This window comes from Aedes aegypti, chromosome 2 (assembly GCF_002204515.2).
Source record: "Aedes aegypti strain LVP_AGWG chromosome 2, AaegL5.0 Primary Assembly, whole genome shotgun sequence".
Lineage (NCBI taxonomy): Eukaryota > Metazoa > Arthropoda > Insecta > Diptera > Culicidae > Aedes > Aedes aegypti.
The window spans coordinates 341,375,549-341,401,212 of NC_035108.1; the positions used below are offsets into that span (position 1 = coordinate 341,375,549).

At 39.6% G+C, this 25,664-nt stretch overlaps 2 protein-coding genes across 3 annotated transcripts in view; one reads left to right on the forward strand and one right to left on the reverse strand.

Annotated features, from left to right (window-relative positions):
- The window catches only part of LOC5573090 (rab3 GTPase-activating protein catalytic subunit), a 261,913-nt gene that overhangs the window by 74,364 nt on the left and 161,885 nt on the right, over positions 1-25,664 (forward strand). The window lies entirely within an intron of this gene.
- The window catches only part of LOC5573094 (leucine-rich repeat and fibronectin type-III domain-containing protein 3), a 174,419-nt gene that overhangs the window by 42,708 nt on the left and 106,047 nt on the right, over positions 1-25,664 (reverse strand). For both annotated transcript variants that reach the window (XM_021846126.1, XM_001654351.2), the window contains exons 2-6: positions 8,921-9,566; positions 7,908-8,858; positions 2,308-2,864; positions 1,891-2,247; positions 1,485-1,632 (exon numbers count right to left, since the gene is read on the reverse strand). In XM_021846126.1, coding sequence (XP_021701818.1) covers positions 1,485-1,632; positions 1,891-2,247; positions 2,308-2,864; positions 7,908-8,858; positions 8,921-9,079 — 2,172 coding nt within the window. In that variant the 5' untranslated portion in view covers positions 9,080-9,566. The remainder of the gene's footprint in view (positions 1-1,484; positions 1,633-1,890; positions 2,248-2,307; positions 2,865-7,907; positions 8,859-8,920; positions 9,567-25,664) is intronic.

A 25,664-nucleotide genomic window follows, 5' to 3' on the forward strand; every position in this document is an offset into this window, starting at 1 on the left:
GAAGTTATGTGCAACCAAAATGAACTTTCGCTATTTTGCGAATGAGTAGGCATGAGTTCTGGCGAATTAATCCTTAATGCTTGCTAGAGTGTGGATTAAAATGCTCTCGCTATTTAGTCGGAAGTTGTTGCATTGCGTTTTTTGTTTGCGAATTTTAATATGGAAATGGGTCTTGAAGCTCTTTTAGTCATTCAGTTGAAGATATCCTTTTCAAATTGGACGTTTTAAGTGCTGAGCTAATCAGGTTATGCTATAAAGGAAGACTAAAGTTATAAGACTGGCTCATCTCTTAGGCAGTTATCATTTATGTAATTAATATATTCATAGAAATTTGGAAGAAAACATGTTAAATGATGTCGTCTGTAAGGTGTTCTTTAGAGTATCTCATGATTATGAACGATAAGCCTGCGCTTGAAAAAAAAACGTAATAATAAAAGATACGAACCACACTGCAACCAGATTCCCAGACAACCAGAAATCGCATGAAAGTTCACATTACAACTCGTTTATTCATACTAATTACATCAAACCCGCAAAACACCATGGATAAACTCGTCAGTTTGATGAGTTTCCTCGCATAAAACACTTCTTTTCTGAGTTCATTTATACATTTTGTTTCGTCTCGTACACTTGTTCAAAGTAAGTCGCATCAATCCGTAGCAGCTGTCAAATCAACATTTGTTATCATAAGTTAAGTCGCATAAGATCACAGGTTGGTTCGGTAGAATATTTATACACTCGCATTGTATGTTATTATTCATCACATAATATATGCACGCATATCGCCTCCACTTTTGTACGTAGAAGGCCTTTTCGCGACATCTTATAAGTGAAATTTTGCACACATAAAGCCTCCAGGTGATTTCGTTCTACGTACATTTTGGTTGTCTGGGTTTGAACCGATGAGTTTGCAAATGATAGACCCGTCACTATAGTAGTTCTTCATTTCATAGTGTATCGATTAACTGTTATATATATTAACTGTTATACATATATCAAATATAAGAATTGTTAAGCTTTCTGCGTTTTCAATCATTTCGGAGTTCTTTAAATGTATGTCGAATGGGTTACCTCTCTTGGTTGACTCCTACTTTCACAAACTTACTATTAAATAATGATTTGTACATTTTTAAAATACTTCTACTTATTATTAATCAAATTTGATGTTTTTAGTTAGCATTAGTTATTGTTTAATTAGATTTAACTCTTTCCAATAAATCAGACGGTGTTGTTCCCAACTCTCTACGAATAGGTTATTTCATAAAGCTAAACATATGTTTCTTAGTACTTCAGTTAAATATGATTAGAAAGCAGAAAATTAAGTTTTAGTTACAAACACAAATCTATTGTTAAACACAAAAACAAAACAGAAACTCAAACGTCAAATCAATAGCGCCTACAAATGGGGCCCTCAGTCACACAAAAACCACTCAAAGCTTGGTAATCGTTAGTTTGTTACGGTTGCCAAAGAAGCTTCGCTTTACCTTGTGGGAGTTGAACGCGGACAGGGTTGCCAGCGAGCCGAGCGGCCCATTCGGGCTCGGCGTAGGGCCGCAGCAATTGACCGGAAGGCCTGCGATCGGCAGGGCACTCTTCTGCTGGGACAGCGACTGCAGCTGCTTGGAGCGTCGTCTGAAAAAGATCCTTCCGTTGTAGAAGCGCATCGGCGCGGTTCGGTTTTTGGGGGTTAAGTGTAGATGCGAGTGTAGAACGTGTGTTGTGGGTGCAGGAAAAAGGGAAATGTCGTGCAATTTTGAATAGGAGAAGGGCAGATAAGAAGTGTAACGTCAGTGTGTGACTTTTTTGAAAAACGAATAATTTCGAATATGTAGAAACAGAACTTCCAAAAATAATAGTCTAATAGTTGTTTGGCTGAAACCGAGCACATACCTGCTGGCAGCGATGAAGACAATAACGGCAACGAAGATCGTTCCGCAGATGGCAGCACTGGCCGCGATCGTGATCTTGTCCATGTTGGAGGCGGGCGATGCGACGGTTCGCACCTCGCGACACTGACTGTAAGGCACGGAGTCCGGCGTCACGTTGATCTCCTCCAGTGACACGACACACACAATGATGCACTCAGCCGTGGGGACGTTCTTGATCTTGAACTCCCGCTCGCTGGCCTCTAGTGGCGGTCCCTGTTTGAAGTTCTTATCGCCGAACAGGCGATAAACAACACGGAAGCCTAGAATGTTGGCGGTGTCCGAGTCCCACTGGATGATAACCGAGCTGTCCTGGCGGGAACTGTAGATATGAATAGAGATTAGTTCTGTTTTATGGTCAGTTTAACACGGAAGATCTTACCTGAAAGCGTTTTTAACTTGAACTTCCTTGGAGTCATCGATCTGAGTGCCTCGTTGTGGTGGGAATCCCAAGACCAGCGGCGGTCTTTGCTTGTGCGGAGGAGAGTTGTTGTTGCTGCGCCAGTTGTTGTTCTTGACGCTGGCTTTGGTGGTGGTGGTCGTCGTTGTTGCCGCTGCCGTCGTACTCTGTTTGGTCGTAGACTGTGTTGTAGTAGTTAGTGTGGTACTCTCGGTGGTCGTGGTCGGTGGTTGTGTTTCTTGGGAAGACGACGAAGACAGAGGAGTGGTCGTCGGTGCAGTCGTCGATAGAATAGTGGTGCTGCTAAGGGTGGTGTTCGTTGCAAGTGCCGTCGGTGGCAGAGTGGTAAGGACCGTAGTTGGTCGAGGGCTGGTGGAGGTGGTCTTTGGAAGCAGTGAGTCAACGACACCTACCGGGCCTTCGATGCTGACCTCAGCATCCGGACAGGTTAGTTCCTCCGGTTGGATCGAGTAGAAGCCGCGATCACGGAAACGGTTCGGAGACCCGCAGAACTGTGGATTACGTTCGCGAGAGGTGACCTAGAAGATGGAAGAGGGTTGTTAGACGTGCTCCTAAGGACATCTTACCTTAACCCGTAGGATACAGGGCTGATATAGAAAAATAAAATTGCTCGTACTTGTGTATGAGTTAATATTTTCCATGCATTTCTCAGGATCGCCTCACTACTTGATATAGTTTTATGTGTGATAGAAAATCATAGATTAGGATTATAGCGGACGAAATTATTCCAGAGCATCAATGTATTAGATATGGTAAAAATCACATAAACTTCCTTTCAGCACTGGTTTATAATGAAAGAGCGATTTTTTTTTCGTACAAAAAAGGAATAAACGGGTAGTGTTTTTTTTATAATTAACGATGAATCAGGAAACCAAAAAAATAATCATTAACCTTAAATAGTTCAAAAGCCTCCTGAATATCATTTTTTTTACCATGGTCAAGGTAAATAACTTCATGAATTATTTTTAAGTGTAATACCTAGGTAATCATAAACACCAATAATAAGCCTTAAATCATATCTTGAGGAATGAAGTAGACCCATTTGTATGGTCTTTAGCCTCCTGCCTAGTTACTCCTATCACTACCTTCTTGTAGTACTGGCCGGGGTACGAGCAACCTTAAGGAAGATCGACTCCCAACTCCCAACAGCGTCTGTTTCTGATGTCAGGGGCGGCTGATCATCGTCTGAGTGCCAGAGCAGGACTCTAAGCTAAACGGTGCACTATGATCCTTTGAACATTTAGGGGGAACGCTCCTTCGAAAATTTAGGGGGTCAAGCCCTGCAATACAGACGTAAAAATGCAATGAGTAATAAACGTGCACAACCCTCACTCAGGAAGCACTGCTGATGATAAAGACGCTTTTTTACGCGCAGCTCGAACGCGAGTTCGACAGCTGACCAAGCCACGACGTCAAAATCATCATAGGAGATCTAAACGCTCAGGTTGGCCAGGAGGAGGAGCTCAGACCGACTATTGGAAAGTTAAGCGCACACCGCACAGCGCGTTGATTTCGCCGAATCCAAGAATATGGCAATTCGTAGCACCTTCTTCTAACACAGTCTTCCGTACCTATACACCTGGAGATCACCACAGCAGACAGAATCACAAATCGACCACGTTCTGATTGATGGACGGCACCTTCTCCGACATTATCGACGTCAGGACCTATCGTGGCGCTAACATCGACTCCGATCACCATATGGTGATGGTTAAACTGCGCCCAAAGCTCTCTGTCGTAAACGGCGACTGCCCCGGTATCGACGGCTGCCCCGGTATGCCCTGAAGAGGCTTAAGCAAACGAATGTCGCATACGCGCAGCACCTCGAGGCTGCATTACCGGAAGAGGGTGAGCTAGATGAAGCCCCTCTGGAGGACTGCTGGAGTACAGGATAATCAGCCATCAACGATGCAGCTGAGAACAACGTCAGGTATGTGAGATGGACTCGACGAAACGATTGGTTCGACAAGCAATGTAGGCAGATTCTGGAGGAGAACGGAAACGGCAACAGCAGACCCGCCTTTTTCGAGAGAAAAAAACGCCACCTGGAGGAGACGGAGTGCGAGGAGATGGAGCAGATATGCCGGTCTCAAGAAACACGTAAGTTCTATCAGAAGCTCAACGCATCTCGCAACGGCTTCGTGCCGCGAAACGAGATGTACAAGAATAAGGATGGGAATATCTTTACGGACGAACGTGAAGTGATCGAAAGGTGGAAGCAGCACGTCGACGAACACCTGAATGGCGCTGGGATCACAGGCAATGAAGGTCGAGACAACGGAGGAAATGCCTTCGTCAGTACGGCGGACGATGGAAACCAACCAGCCCTTTAAAGAAGGTTAAGCATGCCATTCATCAGCTAAAGAACAATTAAGCTGCTGGTAAGGAAGGTATCGAAGCTGAACTCATAAGAGGGCCCCGCAGAGGCTGGCCATTTGGAGACGTGGCAGGGAGGGGTAACATTCACCATCCACGAGAAGGGCGACTAGCTAGATTGTGAGAACTTTGAAGCAATCACCAGAGGATCCGATACAGGTATTCGTAATGGCTGTTGAAACGCTCGATTTTACATGTTCACCATACTCAGCCCAATATATCAAAATAAGAATGCCGAGGAATGGTAGAACGTGTATCCGGAAGCTGCTGCAGGTATCGGGGAGAATAAATACGTGGACGACTATGCAAACAGTTCCGACATGGCTGTGAATGCTGTTCGTATAGCCCTAGAAGTGAAGGAGATCCATGCAAGTGCGGGTTTCGAGATTCGTAATTGGCTCTCGAACTCCCTCAATGGGTCGGGGAGCAAAGCTTGCAAGTCACGAAATCCTTTATTGCGGTGAAGTCTACAGATTCGAAACGAATCTTAGGAATGGCATGGCAACCGGAAAGCGAAGAATTCACGTTCGCCCTAAGGTTGCAAACCAACGTTCAGCTACTGTTAGCGGAAGAGATTATTCCAACGAAACGTCAAGTCCTGCAAGTTGTAATGAGTATCTTCGATCCCCTAGAACTTGTAGCAGCATTTGTAATCCAAGGCAAGTGCTTGATCCAGGATAGTTGGAGAGCCGGCGTGGGCTGGAAAGACTATATTCCAGATGACTTGGTTCCTAACTGGCGGCGATGATGTGCTTCAAAATTTGAACCCATTGAGGTTTCATCGCTGCTACTTTCCTGGTTATGACTCTTGTAGTCTAGGCAGCTTAGAACTGCACGTGTTTGTCGACGCGAGTGAGACCGCTTACGCTAGTACCGGCTATTTCCGGATTATTTGCAAGTGCGTTGCGCATTAGTGTCCGCAAAGACAAAGGTGACACCCCTGAATCCAATGTCGGTTCCTCGACTAGAGCTACAGGTCGCAGTCATCGGAATTCGTTAGATGCAATCGCAAACCACTCACTACCTATCAAACGTCGTGTCATCTGGGGTGACTCTAAAACAGTCCAGTTCTGGATTCGTTCAGGTTAGCGGAATTCGTGGCGTTCCGAGTCAGCAAGATTTTAAACGTAACGAGTCTGGAAGAGTGGAGCTCTATCCACGCCCATCATCGAGTAACTTCGGATCCTCTGATCAACTACCAACGCTTCTCGAACTTTTTAACGGTTGCTACGGACGGTCGGATACGTTCATTGACCTCTGTTGGAGAAGATCGAGAGAGGAATTGTTGAACGCAGCAATTGTGCTGTGAAAATTGGTTCAGGCCTTGCTTTCTTTTGCAATCGTTCGAGTTTGCGATAGGAAGACGTCACTGCCAAATGTCATTTTTCGGAGTATAATACCTTGTGTCTTTTTACCGTGGTTATAAAGGAACTGTGATCAATGAGCTGAAACAGATTTACCACATACCGTAATCCGGAATGACATTGATCATTTTTTTGGATATATCTTAAATATTTGATTTGAAAATGCATGTGTTGCAAATTTTATGTTTTTAAAAAGTACTGACACCCATTGCTCGTGTCTATATACTGTATTTTGTTTTCTGAAAGTTTAAAGCAGGTTTAAAAAAATGTTTTAAGTGATTTTTTTATTTAGCTGCTCTACATTGATCACCCATGGAAACATCGTTCGGTAATATTGAAAATATCATTACTTACTAAAATCGCGGTCCCTAAAGCCGAATATGAAGGCCAAGTCGTCATTTACTTTTTGAGTTATTTTAAAATTAAAAACACTTTGGATTGTGGAATACGCCTAAAGGTAGGCAATTTCCTAAGAAAATTCTTCACGTTTCATAATTATTTGTGAATTATGCTTTATTGAACATGTTTATGAAAGTTTTGACAACGGAATCGTTTTTGGCGATGTCATTTTTAGTAACAAGCGCATTTCTCTTGCTCATATCGTTTTCAGAACTCATGTGAGACATGATTCTTTAAAGGTGTCAACCATAATCATGAAAATCATTGTTTACAAAAGTTGAAAAATTTACGCATGAACACAGCTTAGTTTTCGCAAAAACCTAATTATTTATTAGCTCATGAATAGAAGAAAAAGAATCACCATTCATGCATTGAAAATATTTCATCAATAAATGTTGATTCGAGCTTTTTACGAGGGTCATTGCGATCAATTTTCCCTCGCTGATCAATGTTACCCCGGATTACGGTACCCAGCTTAAGAACTGTTGTTCGAAAGGTTGCGAGGAGAAGTTCCTGATGCATTGTCTATGGAGCTGATCCTAAGACACCGCGGATGACACCGCTTCCGGTTGCTAGAGTAACACCGTATGTTCGGCCATTCACCTTCATCGGGATTGTTTACTGTGGACCCTTCCTAATTCGCATTGGACGAAGTAACGTGAAAAGATTGGTGAAACTTATCACCTGTTTGGCTGTACATTTGGAGGTAGCGTGCAGGCAGCATGTCCACTGAATCATGTAAAATGGCGATAAGACGGTTCATAGCTAGGAGAGGAGCTCCGCTGGAAATTTACAGTGTCCAGAGCACGAACTTCGTAGGAGCTAGTAAGGAGCTGCGGACAGAAGCAACGGCGGTAAATCGTTCCTTGGCTGGGACATTTACTAATCGTAGTTCCAACGTGTCTAAGAGACCCTGTGACTTTAAAAATGCATTACAGTGCATTTTCCGAAAGTGTAGTGATGAGAATTGTATCAGAATATACTTTAGTAGAGGCGATAGACCATTGGAACCTCAATTACAGCACGATTTGGATGACCTCCAATATCCGATTTCATGTAGTTGCTACAAAACTCTAATAGTTACTATCATATGCTTCAAAATGATTCATGAGTTGCTAAAGATTATGACTAAAATATCTGGATTTTCAGGAGTCCTTGGAGTTCATCAGAGTTAATGAGATCTTTAGACCACAAGTTCGTCGCAACTTATCGTAAATTACAGTTCTGGTCTCTTTTAGAACGAAAACATTTGCTTGATAATAAAACAGTGCTGAAAAGAAGTTTATGTGATGTTTACCCTAGCTAACCCAGTGATGTTCTGGAATAATTTTGTCCGCTGTTGTTCAACCTGACTTATGTTCAAATACGAGCAATTAGAAATATTAATGTGACCCCCGTAGCCTACAGAGTTAAAACACTCACCTGCAGATCACCATTCCGGATCCATTCGGCGACCCACCGGAGCTTACAGTCGCAGTGTAGAAATCGACCTCCCAGCGATAGGCCTCGCAGGGTTCGATTCAGGTGTAGCAGAGCTTTTTCAGGCACAGTCGGAAGCGGGTTGCCATCGAGGGCTAGCAGTGTGACGGCCGGATTGCCGCGGAATGCCGTCTCCGGCAAGGCAGTTAGCAAATTGAAACCGATGTCGAGCACCCGCAGCTCGCGCAACGAGTGGATAGCACCGACGGGGAACTCCGCGAGCAGATTGTTCAGCAAACTCAACGAGCTCAGTGTCTTCCGGATACCGGAAAAGGCGGTCTCGCCCAGACTTTGGATCACGTTACGCTCCAGGTTGAGCGCCGTCAATGCGTCCAGACCTTCGAAGGTTCGCATGCCAGCTGGTCCCGGCAGCTCGCGGATACCGTTCTGCGATAGGTCGAGGAAGGCAAGCAGCTTAAGTCCTCGCACTGCCTCTGGGACTCGCTTTTGTTTGGAACCCTTCAGGTTCAGATTCTTCAAACTGTTCTCTAGCCCACGGAAAGCGAATGGGGCTAGGGTTACGTTGTTATCGCTCAGCTTGAGCGTAGACAGCTTCGATAAGCCGTTGAAGGCATCGTTGGGAATGGTGTGTATCCGATTCTTCGATAGATCTAGTAAATTTAGAATATTCAGGATTTTGAGAGATCGGATCGGAACCTCTTCCAAGAGGTTATCCTGCAGGTTCAGATTCTTCAGAATATCTTCCTGGCCCTTGAAGGCGAAGTCGTCGATCCGGCGGATCTTGCAACTGCTTAGCTGAACATTGTACAGCTTGAGATTCTCGAACACATTGGCTTCGAGCTTTTCGATGGTCGAGTTATTGACGTAGAGCAGATCGAGCGGCGTTGCTCGGGCATACTTATCTAAGGCTTCGACTAATATGGGAAAATCAACCTGGAAGAAAAGGGGTAGATGTTCAGTTGATGTGCCCAACGATTCTCCATCCGTATACTTACTTGATCACATTGCACGGACAGCTCCTGTCCGAGATTATAGGCACATAGACACGAAGTTTGCAGATCGGGAACCTCCCGCTGCCAGGGGCACTGGGCCAGGCTGAAGTCGACGAGCAAAAGCGTCGCAAGCAGAAAGCTCAAACTGCGTAGCATTTCCATTATGTGGACCTTACACACTAGTTAACCAATGATATAAAACTACGAAAAAACAACAAACCTACAAACGAATTAACGAAGCCACACCCACTGTTGGAAGTCGGTGCTGGCCGCCAAAGATGAAAACAATTCAAAAAACCCAATCAAAAGGTTTTCTGCTGCAGAACGGACCTCCGCCCGGCGTAGACTAACTGACGATTGCCGTGCTGCTGAAGACGAGATCGGTCAACCATCGGCGGCAGTCCAAGGGGGATCTCATTGGAAATCGAAATTGATTTCTCCGGTTCGATTGTGGCCGCGCGAGAGTTGCGTGACTCTTTATCGCGCACTATTTCGCGTGACGTCGACGCGATATCTGTGGATGAAACGCGTGGCTGAATTGTTGGTGCTGCTGCTGCAGATTTAATTCCGGCGGTGTTTTTGATGCTGATGGCGCTGTTCGTTATGCTGATGAAGTTGTTGTGGTGGTACAATCTGCTGACGGTGCAATCTGCAATGAAACCCGAGGGGCGGGGGGAGAAGAAAAGAGAAGAACCAATGTACAAATCCGTTATGGTGCAGAGGGGTATGCGATATGCAGTTTTTTCATGTCGATATGAAACGAAACCACGTACGGAATATGAAGTAGGGTCGATGTACCAATAGCCGCATAGCTAAGAAAAAATATTCGTATAAAATCGAAAAATAACGCTAGCGTCATTATTTTTACATCATCTGAAAGCTTTTTATCTTGGTTTTGTGGGAAAAATATGAAAACTGCGAAAACTCATATGTTTGCATTTATTATCGCTTGTGCCACTATAGGAATACATGTGCCTATAGTAGCACTATTTCTAATTTCTGTTCCAATAGTAGCACTAGCATCACGGCGTTGGCAAAATACTAATCAAAACCGTATTTTTACAAAGCTTTTATATTTTTCCTTGAAAGTGTGGATCAAAAGCTTTCGTTTGATGTAAAAAAAGTACTTGATTCATTAATTATTTCGTATAATAAAAAATAGTTTCTCTCAGTAGTGCTACTATAGGAACAATAGGTTAACTATAGGCGCAAGGGAGCTCAAATTTTAAGCAAAACTAATTATTTCGATCATTTTTTGAACAAAATCAAGCTGTGTATCAATGGTACTTAGATAAATAGCTCCTGACCTTCATGTCAAAAAATATTTTGAAAAGATTCATAGCAAAACGGCCGTAAAAAGCCACTAGTGCGACTATAGGGGACTGTCCACTAAGGGAACACTGACCCTATGAAAATCAGAATATGGTTTTATGAAACGGAACGAAATTTTGGGACGTTTCCCAACTTGTGAAAACGAACATATTCCTGCTAAAAGAAGTTTTAAGTAATCTTTAGGAGTGGCGCTACAAAAAGTGACATATTACACGGGTAAAAATCAGAATCGAAAAACAAGATTATGACTCATGATATCATGATTCTAGAGTGTTTTCAGCTTATGAAAATACACCATGATTTGGACTCATGAAATCATGAAGCAGATTGCCGTAACGCAACAAACGCGTTACTTTTTTGTTGCTGATTGCTCGAAATCATGATTCAAATGCCAAAAAAGCTGAGTCGCGCATCCGTTTATGATTGACAAAATTTAAAAAAACAATACACTCAGATTCGAACCAAGAAGTTTCCGATTGAAAGCCACAGGCCCACTCAACCACTTCGTTATCTTGGATAACGGGTGATCGATGCGAATAACTTGAAGAAAAGCGCACCGCTTAGTATTTTCACTCTGGATGTTACGCTTATGGAGAATCATGATTCTGACTCCAGGAATCATGATTTGTGATCCTGATATTATGACCTAACCAATTTATGAATTTCATGATTTGTAAATCATGATTTGGGGATCAAATTTTTTCCCGTGTACACAGCGTAACAAAATGACATTTTTGCGTGTCTCAAGATTTAAATTATGTGTCTCCAGTAGATTTGGGATTGTTGATGTATCTGATGCCGTTCTCAGAAATGTTCCAGCACGTCACAATTTTGAGCAACAGGTCACCAAAGTTGTATAAAACACTGATTTCATTGATGTTTACATAAAAGATAAAATATGATTAATCATAATTTTTGTTATATAATCCACAAAGCATGCAAGAAAGAACTTATTTCATTTAAGATATACTTAGGTTGAAATTTCCCGTTTCAACCGATATTTTCAACAATTTTTTTGAAGACTGCAAGTCCACACGAAATTCTTCGCTTTTCTTATCAAAACTAATTTTTGAGCATCCGAAGTATTGTGAACTCTGTTGAATGAAGTTTGATTTTTTGGCAAATTAGGCAAATAAATTGCCATACAAGCAGGCAAAGTTGGCTGAAATAGCCAAATTTTGCATTTTCAAAATCCGATATCTCAGAAACTAGACGTGCTATGATATTTTTTGAAAACGGTCATGGGTTCAGCAATCCTTACTTAAGAAAATGGCGGTATTTTGGTGCTTGGGACAAAAACGAGTTCCGCAGTATTATTCATTAGGGACAAAAATGATCAATGACTTTGAAACGAGAGATTTTTCCAGAAATTCCTTGCATAATTATTGCAGGGATTTTACTAGGAATTCCTGCATGATAATATCTACGATCCAAAGCGACTTTTTCAAGGAGTTCAACTTGGAGTTCAACCAGGAGCACTCTCAGCAATACGGGAATACTACTAAGAGTTCGCTCAGGGATTCTACCAGGAATTCTTCCAAGGATTATTCCAGGGATTCCACCAGAAAAATCTCTACAGGGAATGCTCTAAAGATTTCGCAAAATGTTTCTGAAGGACTTCCTGCAGGAGTGCCTCCAGTAATTCCTCCAACAAAACCTTTACTGGAATTCATCCAGGAATTTATCCAAGGATTGCTCCATGAACTTTTCCAGGGACTCGTTCAGAGACTCCTCCAGAGATCCTGATATTCCTTCAGAGAATCGTCCAGAAATTGTTCCAGAGATTCTTCCTTCTGGAAGGTGTCTGCAAGGATTTCACACGAGGAATTATTTCAGATATTTCTCCAGAAAGATATTCCTCCTTGAATTTCTACGGTGAATTCATCAGAAATACCTCAAGAACTCATAAAAAAAAATTCTAGGAACTCCTTTACTTAGGAAATTTTTAGAGAAATCTCTGGAGGGATCCATGTTAAAAAATATGGAAAAGTCTATATCAGATTTCAAGGAGGAATCACAAAAATAATCCCCCTTAAAGAATTCCTCAAGAGTTTTCTCCAGGAATTCTCCCAGGGATATCTCTAGGAAAATCGCTCCAGGAATATCGCCATGGAGTTTACAGGTAATCGTTCATGGATTTCCTCAGAAATTCCTCTAGATATTCTTTCCAGCCCTCCAAAAATTTGTCTCGATTTTCCTCCAAGACTGCCAAAAAGAAATTCCTTCAGATATTGCTGCATGAACTTCTACAGGGATTTCATCAGAAATTATCTCAATAATTCCTCTGAAAATTGTTGTACCTTTCCTGAGGAAATTTTCAAATTTTAAATTTTTGTAGGAATCTCTGGAGGGAATCCTGGAGCGATCCCTGGACGAACCTCTGTAAAAAATGGGAAAATCCGTATCGGATTTTAAGGAGGAATCACTAGAATAATCTTTACGGCATCCCTTGAATAATCTTTGAATATTTCCTGTAGCAATTTCTGAAAGATTACCTGAGTAAATTGCTGAAGCCAATCCTCAGGGTGTCCATCCATCCGGGAAATCCGGGAAAATCCAGAGAATTACAAATGACCGGGAAAAATACGGGAAATACCACCCACCCCGGGAAAATATGTATTTGAAACAAGACTACCGGTTTCTTTAAATTTCTAGCACTGTGTGCGAAATTTCTTCCAGAAGGTGCACGACTACCTACCATTTTTTCCCACTTTTGATAAGTTGATAAGAGATTGTTAACGATTAAGATCTATGAAACATTTCCAGTAAGGTACTCAGGCAAGGTTCTTGGCGAGATTCTTGTCAGATTTCTATTCATATTCATGGTACATTTTTAACGATTGCTGGAATCCTAACGGGAATCGAATCGATAATTGACCAGTTTCTTGAAAGAACCTTCTGAGAGAAGTTAGTTATTAGTAGAATTCTAATAAGGTTTTTTGGGGATTTTAAAAAAAGATCGTTGGCTGATTCTGCTCAAAATTTTCAGTAGATTCGTAGAGGTTCGTGAAAAGCCAAGCGAAAAAAAAATGTCTTATTTCTTGAGAGATATTCTGAAATAAAAACAAAAAACAAAAAAGACAATTTAAAATTTAGCCAAAGGCTGCACAGACTGAACAATCAAAAAGTTTCCATCGACTGGAGCGGGAATCGAACCCACGCTTCGTGGCACAATACGCCTAAACGACTGACGCCGCTAACCGTACGGCCACAAAGCCCACAAATCTTGGAAAGATTCATGAAAAGTTTGAAAGAATTCCGGGGTTATTTATGAAATTGATTCTTGATGAAGCTTTTTTCTTCGATTAAGTACTCGTTCGACTATAACAATTCTTCCAATCATTCTCAACAAATTTCATGGCACGATCATCGATGAATAAATAAAGAGCAAGGTCCTTAGTGTACTCTTGGCCAGTTTTTTTTTTAAGTTATTGACGAGATTCTTGACCAAATCTTTCAAAGATTACTTGGAAGATTCACTCTTAGATTTATGTCAACCGTTTTGTCAGTTTCATAGGATAACAATAAAATATGTTTGGAGATATCGTTTTTGTTATAAAGTCTTTCCTTGAATCCAACATGAATTTAACAAGATCAAGAATTTCTCCAGGAACTAGCCCTGGGCCATGTGTTACATTATTCCGAAGACATTCTTAATAGTTAAGGGGCTGTCGATTGATTACGTTAGACAATTTTGATGATTTTTAGACCCCCTCCCCCTTAGTATGATAGATATTTTGTATGAAAATTAAAAATAATTTGAGTCGCGCGTAAGAAAATTCGAGCCCGCCTCCCCACATAAAGCCTTACGTAATTAATGAACGATCCCTAATGGTTTGGGATTCTATCCCATTACCCCGAATTTCATTTCTCCGAATGTCATCACCCCGAATGCCATCACCCGGAATTCCTTATCCCCGAATGACCAGTTGCCCCGAATTCTGATATCACGGGACAATGTCATTCAAGATAATTGTACATTCGGGGAAAAAGCATTCGGGGTGATGGAATTCGGGGTAATGGCATTCATGATAATGGGGTAGAATCTGGCTTGGCTATTGAACTTTGCTCTTTTGTGAAAATTTAGACACACAAAGCAGAAATTTGTTTATATTTCCAAAATCTTTCTAAACCCCCTTTAAATTATAGGGGATGGACGATCTTTTAGATATTTCAACAATTTATTTTTGTACAAAACTCTTTCTAAATTCAAACCATTTTAAGCTTACAGTATTTTTTAAATTGAATTAAAAAAAACATGAATAAGCAAGATCAAATCCTCCAAATTTGTTCACATTTTATGCAAGTCGCAGGATAATCATCCGTAGGGTTGTCATTCTTCTTCTTCCTGGCATTAACGTCCCCACTGAGACAGAGCCGGCTTCTCAGCTTAGTGTTCTTATGAGCACTTCCACAGTTATTAACTGAGAGCTTTCTATGCCTAAGCTGCCATTTTTGCATTCGTATATCGTGTGGCAGGTTCGATGATACTCTATGCCCAGGGAAGTCAAGGAAATTTCCATCACGAAAAGATCCTGAACCGATCGGGTATCGAACCGAGACACCTTCAGCATGGCTTTGCTTTGTAGCCGCGGACTATAACCACTCGGCTAAGGAAGGCCCCATTGTCGATATCGCATACCCTTAATAGTGCAGTGAGCTCTCGCTGAAGAGAGTTGCTACAAAATATGATTGATGATAACTTAAATCTTAGGCACGGGTGAGAAGAGCAGGAAGTAACCGCACTACGGCAGCAGATTATGAATTGCGATTAAACTGTGTAAAGTTCAATGTTGCTGAGTGATGCGATGATGCTTCCACGGGAATGGATCGAGGGCTCCAGTTATCGAACTGTGGTCATCAATTTCTATTAAAGCAGGAACCACTTTGGCTAATGGGGTCGTTCTAGAGAGGGAGGGAGCCAAGAGGCAACCGAGGAAAAGTACCAACACTTGACCTGGCTGGAGAAGGATTCTGCGAGATGTCAAGTGCTTTTCCACATGGACGCTCTCTCTGTGGGATACTTGCAGATGTGGTGAAAAGAAAAACGAAGCCGACGACGACGACGAGTATGTCACAGTTTTTAATCTTTGTTATAACTTCTGGTCTCCGGTCTGGTCCCGGGGGATCTATTTGTCGGGAGATAAGTGAGTTGACGTTCGGCGGCTTCCGAGAGATGAATGATTGGTTTGCCGATGATGATGGTGAAAAATTTGCTCTGGGAAGCACTCGTCATGCTACTTGGATTGAAGTCATGAAAAACTCTTCACTTTGTAGTCCAATGGGTATCGGCAGGGTATCGGTATCTTCCTGAAAACTCAAGCTTGATAGCAAATAGACTTGCAACTTTCCAAGAGCAATTCCTGAAAATTGATCGCTGACACATATCAATAGTTGCTATTCCGTGATTGACCTAAGTCAGTGAAAATGCACAAAGAATCAACTAGAAGCTTGGCTGGGATTGCCCATAAGTTCTTCAGTGTGCATAATTCAATGATGATAATAAGAAAGGAATTGAAAAATATCAAATCTCAGTTTTATAATGACTTTTTCATTCTACATCTCATATCCTCCGTTCATAAATGGTGCAGCATTTAAAAGCTTTGTAACAAAATAACTTATCATAGCACCCAAGGGACCATCAAAGTTGTCCAAAGTATGAAATTGAAGTCAATTTTCCACGTAACGAAAATCTATTTACCTTTTTCGAATTAATTTAAATTGCACTCATTTGCACTTACCCAGCCCATCGAAGCGAAACGAAACAGCATCGCTCCCGCTACGTGCCATTGCATACAAAATCGATTTCCTTCGCGCTAATCGAACCCGAAGGAGCAAATTAAAATTCAACAATCTTAAAATTAATTCGATTACGAGACACTTCTCCCCGCGCTTACGAATAATGTGTTAGAATGCAATGGACTGATCCGGTGCAAAAACTACGCGAACATAAATCACCACGGATGTCGAGGTGTGTTGGACCTCCCACATCCATCACCAGAAACCAATGCACTGTAGTGGTTTTCCACCTGGTTTATGGTGATTACATATTTGATCGCAAGATCATTTTTCAGAATATTTTAGAAAAAAATAAGGTGTTTTCATTGAGGTGGACCTGGTGTAGTGGTTAGAACACACGTCTCTAACGCCAAGGACCAAGGATCGAATCTCATCCCCGAGATAGTCACAAAAACTTTCAGTGACGACATCCTTGGGAAAGGAAGTAAAGCCGTTGGTCCCGAGATAAACTAGCCCAGGGCTAAAAATCTCGTTAATAAAGATAGAAAAATAATATAAGGTTTTAAGAAAATTCACCAAATTTTTAAAAATCACAAAACCGAAATATAATATAGTTTTACTTCTCGTCGGGATGAATTGCTTTAGTAAAAAAAAATCAAAAGGGTTGCATTGAACGAAAAAAGGTTGAAAATCACTGCCATAAACGGACAAACCGCGGAGACTGATGCTGAAGGATTCGGCGGAAAGTCGTTCGCCTTCCCGTGAGCGGAAGTGGCGTTACGTCGCGTCATCTCTTTCCCTTCCCACCATCATAGCATCGCGGACACGGAAACCAATTGACGAACCATCCCTTGACGTTTCTTCGAACAGCATTCTAAGTAGGAAATGATTTTACCTTTCCTACGGGGTGCATTTTTGGCGCTGCAAGGAGGAGTAACTGCAACAAATTTGTGGTCATAATTCCAAATTTGAAAAATATGGGTATATTTTTAAATCCTGCTTTTATTTTAAAAACATAGCGTATCAACGGTTTTCATCACGGTAAAAAGAAGCAAGGTATTATACTCCGAAAAATGACATTTGGTAGTGACGTCATTCCTATCGCAAACTCGAAAGAGTGCAAAAGAATGCAAGGCATGCTCTCCTTAACTATCCTCAAGGACTCATGCTTGACGATAGGAATGACGACATGATGGAAAATCGTTGTTTACACGTGGGAATAGCCTAGCTTGTTGTGTATACCGTGGGTTTTCATAATGTGCTCCTCGAACCAGGCCCGGATTTGGGGGGGTGCCAAGGGGGCAAATGCCCCGGGCCCCCCCGAAGAGTGACATACAAGAGTTGTTACGATTGTATGACTATATAGGTAGAAGTATATTCTATACGACTTTTATCTGATTTTTTTTTAGTTTCAATGCAAATCCTTCTTTTCGTTAATGAAAACCATCATGGTTTGATTAAAAACTTGGAAATCTGTCTCGGCTTAATATAATATAGCAAAATGTCACAGCTTTCTCGAAAGATACTTTCAAAATTATAGTGCTCTATGTCCTGGAGTGATCTCAAAAAGACGAAGATACTCGATAATTTATACATTTTCATAATGTCACTATCAGGGCTCTGTCATTCTATCAAATACATCTGAATATTTATAGGAAATTCAATGTTTCCATATTATGATGTACTGTTTTCCATGCATGTGTTACATTTTTATAATTTTATATTGATATTTGCATAGTTTTGTTAAAATATTGAAATTTCTTTAAAAACTTGAAATTTACCATAATTTTGATCCAAATCCACTGAATTTGTTGAAGTTTTGCAATTTTTACTGCTAAAATTGATCCAAATCTACAGAATATGAACACAATTATATTTCCCTTGGTCCCTGAATAACTGGGCCAAGTGGATAGATTATCAAAATAGTTTTGCTTACACAATTAATCAATTCGCTTATTGCTTCAATAAAGACTGTCATTCAAAATTATTGAAGCGAAATATCTGAAGCAGCACTAAAAAAATATTAATGTAATATTTGCTATTATTATCCAAATTTTGATGAATGAATGAATCTAGTTTTAATTTCAACTAAAACATTTTTAATTTTTGGACTTGAATAAGAACAATGCAGTCAAAATTCAATATTATCATGTATTTTGTACAATTGTATAGGTATTTTATATAGATGATTTATGTTACGCAACATTCACGAAGTGAGTATAATCAAATTCGAGAAGTATTACAATTTTTTGGTGTTTTGCGGATATTTGATTTTCGTTTCCGTAATTTCGGGTGAAATTGATAATTTTTCTCGGTTTTTCTAGTTAGTTTTCCATCTAAATGCAGGAAAAAAAAGTACGATAGTGAGCCTCATTGGCTCAGTTACCGAAATTTCCATACAGATGTGGTTTTAGTGCTGAAAATCATCTCTGAAATAAAAATAATCAGATAATTCTCTTTCGGGTTGAATTTGATCACTTTTCAAAACAATTATTGTTAGGTTTGAAAACAACTCTACATACTTAATCCTTCAAAACATTCAGGTTGACATCATGTCTAAATCCTTGTTTAAAATTAGAAGTTTATAGGTGTCTGTTAATGTCGCACCAAAAAAAAAAGGGATTTTACATTATTTTCATTTAAATAAACATTCCTTAACGTAACAAATATCTACAGCTCTATTATTAAGAAATAAAATCGTATGACATTGTGATCAATTTCACCCGAATTTAAGGTATACTAAAATTTCATATGCTTTGTACCAAGGGCCCCCTTCCAGAGATCTGACCCGGGCCCCCCGAAGCCCAAATCCGGCACTGCCTCGAATCACTTAGTGCCTCGCGAAGTCTTGGCAGGTGCTCCTCAAGGGGCAAGACAGCTTTGCTCTGATTCAGCAAATCCACTTTTCGTGCTGTCAAGTTTGCTCCAACGTTGCATCTGTTTTCAACAACTATCGGGAAGAGGAGTGTATTTTATTTTAGAAGTTAATAAGCACAAATAATACAAATTATCGTTACAAAAATGAGGGTTCCTATTGTTGAAAGACCCAAGAACGTGTTAAGTGTAATCAAAATAATGATGGTAGTCCTGATTATTTCTTCGACATGTTAGCAACTGGATTTTCCATTCGTAGCCATGTTTTGGAAAATGTGTGTATTCGTATGAATAACTAACCATAATACATTTTAGACGCCGTCCTTTAATGAAGCAGTGGCAAAGCTGTCATGACGCTGCAGGAGAATTATTGCTAGTTCCGTTCAATAACAATTCACATAATATTTGGACAATCATGAACAAGAGCATTTAGATTCAGCAAAAAACTTCTTATAAGGATTGTTTGCTGCATGAGACACGAAACTATTTTTTTTTCACTGAAAATAAACAACCCAACTTACCGTGGTGAATCAAAATCCGGACAGTATCAATATCCGGACACTCTGATGAAATTCATGGAATAAAGGGAAAATGTTGTATAATTATGTTAAATTTTGTTCATAACTTCTACTTCCAATAGTTCCGAACATGTTATCAGCGTTTGTAATCTAGTAACCATTGCCTGGCAATCATTGAAAAGTAAAAACAATAAGCTGCTTCAGTTAGACGTCATTTTCTTGCAGTGCAAGTTATTTTGGCACCACAAGTTTTAGTTCGCAATAATGTGCAAAAAATTTAATATATGAGGAGCGTTTTCAATGAAAATGTGAACAGAGCTGAAGTTTAAAACTCGAAAACATGGCAGTAGTGGTATATGATGTAAATATGCATTTTACAACACAAACAAAGGCTGTCCGAAAAACCATGCAAGGCTCTCTAAATCCGGACACCATACTAAAGCCTCATTATTTTTTATGTGAATGATTATTTGGAATGTAATACTGAAAAAACTTGACAATATTATCAAAAGAAGTGTTAAAGTGTTCAGAATGCCATTTATTCAAGAAAAACTTCAAGTTGTTGCTTTAGTTTGAGCAACGAGCAGTTGATGGGATATGTCTGGGCTGCCGGTGAGGTAAATTATGCGTTTATGTGCATATTTTTCGTTCTTTCAAGCACTAAGTATCGCATGTAAGTATTAAAATCTTGAAATTTAAATTTTCTATTCAACAAAAATATGCCTTAGTCATTTTTACGAATATTTCATATAATTACATAACTGTCCGGATTTTGATTCCATAGTGTCCTCATTTGAAAACAAAGCTTGCTTCAGGCGTCCGGATTTAAGGACAAGACATGCCTTTTTATTTCACCATCAAATTCATATTGTTCAATAGTGTTAACACAAGGCGGTTTCATTTAAATTTATAGAAAACATATTTGAATTAATGTTTAAAGAGTTGCCCTCGCTTAAGCGTTCATAGAGTTGCTCAAAAGCAACTAACGATCTAACTCAAGATCGGTAGGCTGTCTCACCCCTTGGTGCTCCGCTGTTCTGAAATGTACACAATAAATAGTGTAAAAAAAAAGTAGCAAACCAAACCAACCCTAGAAATTTCAAAATTAGAGAACAAACCACCGTTTTGAAAAGTTTATCGATTTATAACCACTAGTAAGCGACGAATGGATCGAGTTTTCAGCTTGTACAAATCCCGAGTTTAGTATGATACAAGTGTATCTACTGTGATCGATTTCTCTTAATCGAGAAATTAGGACAAAGTACGTTAGGCCTAGGGTGTCCGTTCAAAATTAGTTTTCCAATTCTCGGATTATTCTTGGAAGCTTGAAAAAAATGGTTCAAATATGATCCTGCAGCTGTTTTTTTTCATACAAACTGAGTCAATTTGAAGAATTAATTATAGCTTATTACATTACATTATTTATTATTTAAATTTATAAAATACTATGAGTTGCAAACGGTTTGAATTCTAGAAGTTTTAAACATAATGATATAAACAATTTGTTGATATGTCTAAAATATACTCCACTCTCTAGAATTCGTAGGAAGTTTTGAGCTTTTTTTTTTTAATTATTTGAACAAATTTCTGCTCTGTGTATCTAAATTTAGACAATATTTCTACAAAAGCCAAAGTGCAATATCCAACCCATTCTTTGCTAAGAATGCCTTCGGAATTATGAGTTAGACATGAACTTTGGCTGGTTCCTGGGGAAATTCTTGATCTTCTCAGTTTCTTTTTAAATCTTTGTAGTATTTTTTATGATATGGTAATTTGCTAGATTTGTTGTTTCAAAAGTAGATTTTCTTCACATATGTTTATTCCTTGCTCTAATAAAGAGTGTACACTAACAGGATACCGTGATCAATAAAATAAAAATAACAATTACAATCAGAGATCTCTTGCGGATTTTGTGATAGATCAAGTACTAGTCAAACTAGTAAACCAGACAAGGTTTTGCTAATAATAGACATCACCAATAACTAAATAAATGCACCAACAAGAATTCTCAACAAATCTGTCCAGGATGTATAGTAGATCACCCAAAAAAATTGCCAAATTATTTCTTGGATCAGCTTTTAGCTCACCTTTACGAATCTACGAAGAATTTCAAGAAAAATCAATCAAGCATCATTTCTAGGACCACTTAAAATCTTTTAAAGATTCTCCTTATTACCTATTTTTTTGCGATTTTTCAAAGAACTTTCAAGAAAACAGTCAATTATAGCATCGATTCCCATTAGGAAGACCTAATCATATATGACAGTGACATAAGTTAGTAACCAAATGCTGTTTTTCCATACAAAATGCCCAAGTTTGGGGTGCTGTATCTCAGCTTCTGGTAGTCCGAGTTGGCTGAAATTTGTATGACGAACTACAAATATCTTGAAATTTTGCCTGTAAGGGAATTATTACATTGCAATCATTTTATATAGAGTTTAAGAGGGTTGTTCAAAGACAAAATTGAGTAACCGAGAAACTTCGTAATTTAATTCTAAAACGGTAAGTTGTGGGTTGTTGGTCTGTTCCACAAAGTTGTTCAATTTCAAAAGTCACACAAATTTGCAGAACAAATCAACTTTCCACTACTTACCGTTTTCGAATTAAATTAAAAAGTCTTTCCGTTACTTACTTTTGTCTTTGAACAACCCTCTGAAACTCTATGTAAAATGACTGCAATGTAAAAATTCCCTCACAGGCAAAACTTCAAGATATTTGTAGTTCGTCATCCAAATTTCAGCCAACTCGGACTACTCGGAACGCAATCTGCATACCTGCCACACGATGTATTTACACATGCAAAAAAGGTCAATAGGGTCCTAAAGCCTTGTCCCAATTTTAGTGCCAAATGCTTAAGTTTAGGCCAAAAACACATGTTTACTCAATTTTTCAATGTTTTTCGTTTGTTTAAGCCCAAAAAAATTTTTTTTTATGTTTCTCTAGATTTTGTCACACCCCTTGCCTTAAACTCAAATTTTGAGTGTATTTTGTTTTCCGTGTCCCTTCTCAAATGTCAGATAGGAACAATCCCAGTGTTAAAACTAAAAGCCCTGTGGTGTTTTTGTCGACTAAGCGAACGTCAAACATGATCAAAAGTGTCAAGGTTCATTTATGGACCAACATTTTAAATTAAAGTTAAAATAAGATATAACCGCTATTTGGGCGGGAAAAATTGCTAAAGTAGTTGCAGTAACATGCTCTTTCGTGTTACGAAATAAAAACAAGATTTCATTAAACATTTTAGGACCCTATTGGCTGAAAAAGCTCTCAGTTAATAAATTGGGAAGTGCTCAAAAAGTTAAGAAGTAGGCTCTGTCCCAGTAGGGACGTTTTGCCAAGAAGAAGAAGAAAGTAGCCAAGAACTGTTGAAAAATGTAATCTTTCATCAATTGTTTGACCACTTTTCAAGCCATAGGCTCGATAACCCCTCTACCGGCAGCTTCATTTTTTACTACAAGAAAAAAGTTCAAATCGTGATAACTTTTTTGTTTCTCGGTATTTTTACACCATTTTTTCACAAGTTTTAAAAACACTCTTCTTGCCGATATTGATGATTGGTGATCTGGTTTTAAAGATATTCCAATGTTCTTTGGGGGACCGACATTTTCCATATAATGTGTCATAGGCGGCCATTTGGTTTTAAGTCAATTTATCGAAAAAAATGTGGGCTTTACAATGCTATGCAATAAAGAGCTACTCTAAAAAAAATCATACAAATTGGTTAATTACTCTTAGAGAAATATGAAAATTGCGATATGCGGTTTTTTGAGGTTTTCAAGATCTTGATTTGACCAGCGTGCTACCAGCAACATAAATGTTCATAACTCGAAGACGGCTGCACCAAATGGCTTCATTTTTTTTACAACGTACTTTCATTAATGTACTGTTCCGATGAGTGAATATCCGAATACGATAAAAAATTCTGTAGCCTGGGTCAAATGCGTGGGTTATGGTTACGCGTCGGTCCCCCAAGGAATTTCGGAATATCTCTGGATCCAGGTGTCCAATGATCAATGTTGACACTGATTCTTAAACTAGAAGAGTGTTTTGAAACTTGTAAAAAAATGGTGCAAAAATACCGAGAAATAAAAAAAGTTATCTTGCGGTAAAAAATGAAGCTGCCGGTAGAGGGGTTATTACGAGCCAAACCAAACTGATCCCATTTGTTGTAACAATTTTCTAACGAATGGTCATCAAAAATGAAATTCAAAAACTATTATTCATATTTCGACACAGCTATTCACTTATATGTTATTAGCTGTCCTTCAACGGTGTGAAATGAGTCCTGCTTCTTAGTCAATATTAGAGCATAAAAAGACCATTAAGGGCAGAACATAGTTTTGGCCATTTATGACCCAAATTTCTCCTCTCTGCACTGTTGTAATGGCTATACTGATGCTGGTACTCTAGACGACTGCTAGACAACTGCTTTTTGCCGCGCGCGAAGGTGTAGGGATGCGATTATTGTAAACGATGAGACAGCTAAAAGTTCGAACGTCTTCGTCTTATTTGTTGGCGGAGGAAGCAAAAGGGACGGAAAGTCAGAAGCCAAAGAATGAGACAAGGATTTCCAGTGCCGGCTAAGGATATTGCAAACTGTGTTCCCTGCTGTATAGCTCTAAACGGAATAAATCATTCCGGTAACATCTTTTTACCTTTCAATTTTGCCGCACAGCAAGTGGGAGTAAAGCGTCGACTTTTCTCCTGGTTCGGCAACGGAATTATTGACTTTTTTGTAAGGTATACATGAACGATGAACATTGTTGGTGGGGGTCGGTTCCCAAGCACTGAAAGAGCGAAACAGCAGTTTGAAGAAATTACACTTTGATTACGGGACATTATCGTGCTTAATAGGCAAGCATAAGGTGTAATTGAAAGGAAAGAAGTTGTTTGTTTGGCAAATCGACAAAGTTGCGCTGGATAACGATCTGTTGTGGGGATCGTTGAGCTGATGGATGGTTTCGATTCTGTCATACATGGATGTAGCTTTCGAAAACTTTCATCAAATGGCTATTGTGTCGCTCGTGAGATTGCTCTGCAAGTTAGGGACGATCCATTAATTACGTAAGACAATTTTCAGGGTTTTTCAAACCCCCCCTCCCCCCATGGTAAGATTTTTTTATGAAAATCTATAATAAATTATATGGCGCGTAAGAAATCTCAGACCACCCCCCTCCCCCCATAATCCCTTACGTAATTAATGAACGGCCCCATTATGGGATAACTATACTGCCAGATAGTTAGGTTGAGAAGCCAAAATATCTACTCCATTTGTTCTTTCTGAAATGTATCATATACTTTATCATCTCCATTTTTTTTATCTTCTTCTTCTTGGCATAACGTCCTCACTGGGATAGAGTCTGCTTCTCAGTTTAGTGTGTTCTTATGAGCACTTCCACAGTTATTAACTAAGACTCTTAACTGAGACGTTCAAATACTGTGTTTTTTGTCGCTAGAGACGATTTTTTTCCATCCTTGACTGAGAGCTTTCTTTGCTAAAGTTTGCCATTTTTCGCATTCGTTTGTCGTGTGGCAAGTACGATGATACTCTATGCCCAGGGAAGTCAAGGAAATTTCCATTACTAAAAGATTCTATAACGACCGGGAATCGAACCCAGACACCTTGAGCATGACTTTGTACTGTAGCCGCGGACTCTAACAACTAGACTAAGAAAGGCCCCTGTTTAAGCTATCAGGACGAAGAATATGGGGAAGCCGATTTCAACAAACATGATAACCTGCATCATTAGCCCAATGCAAACATCACACGAACTATAATTATCTTTTCATTATTCTGTGGCACCAGCTAGGCTAGAGAGCAGTTATTGAACCCACCGGCGATCAGGATTACTCCGGTTTCTCGTTGGGAGTCAACAATCGCTTACACTAGCTTTCGAAAAAAAAAAAATATGAACAATTTTCTCCAGTTCAGTTTCCTTTTTTAATATTTCAGCATTCGCTATTATAGTAAGTTATTTTTGTTTTAATTTTTTTTATGAATATGGTTTATTATTCAATATGTTAAAGTTATCAAATACAATTCCGAGATGTGTATAATAAAAATAGTCCTATCTAACGGCTAAATTTTGAAACCTGTTAACCTTATAACTGAAATTATGAATAGAATCACAATGAAACCGTCTTGAGGCGAGCTTCAAAGTTAAAGGATTAAAAAGCCTAATCACATTTTTTCCCAACTAATCTTTTGTCGCCCAGTGTTCTCCCTTTTATATCCAGCAGTGTCCCTGCGCCGAGCCCCCTATGCCGACATGTCTAAATATTTA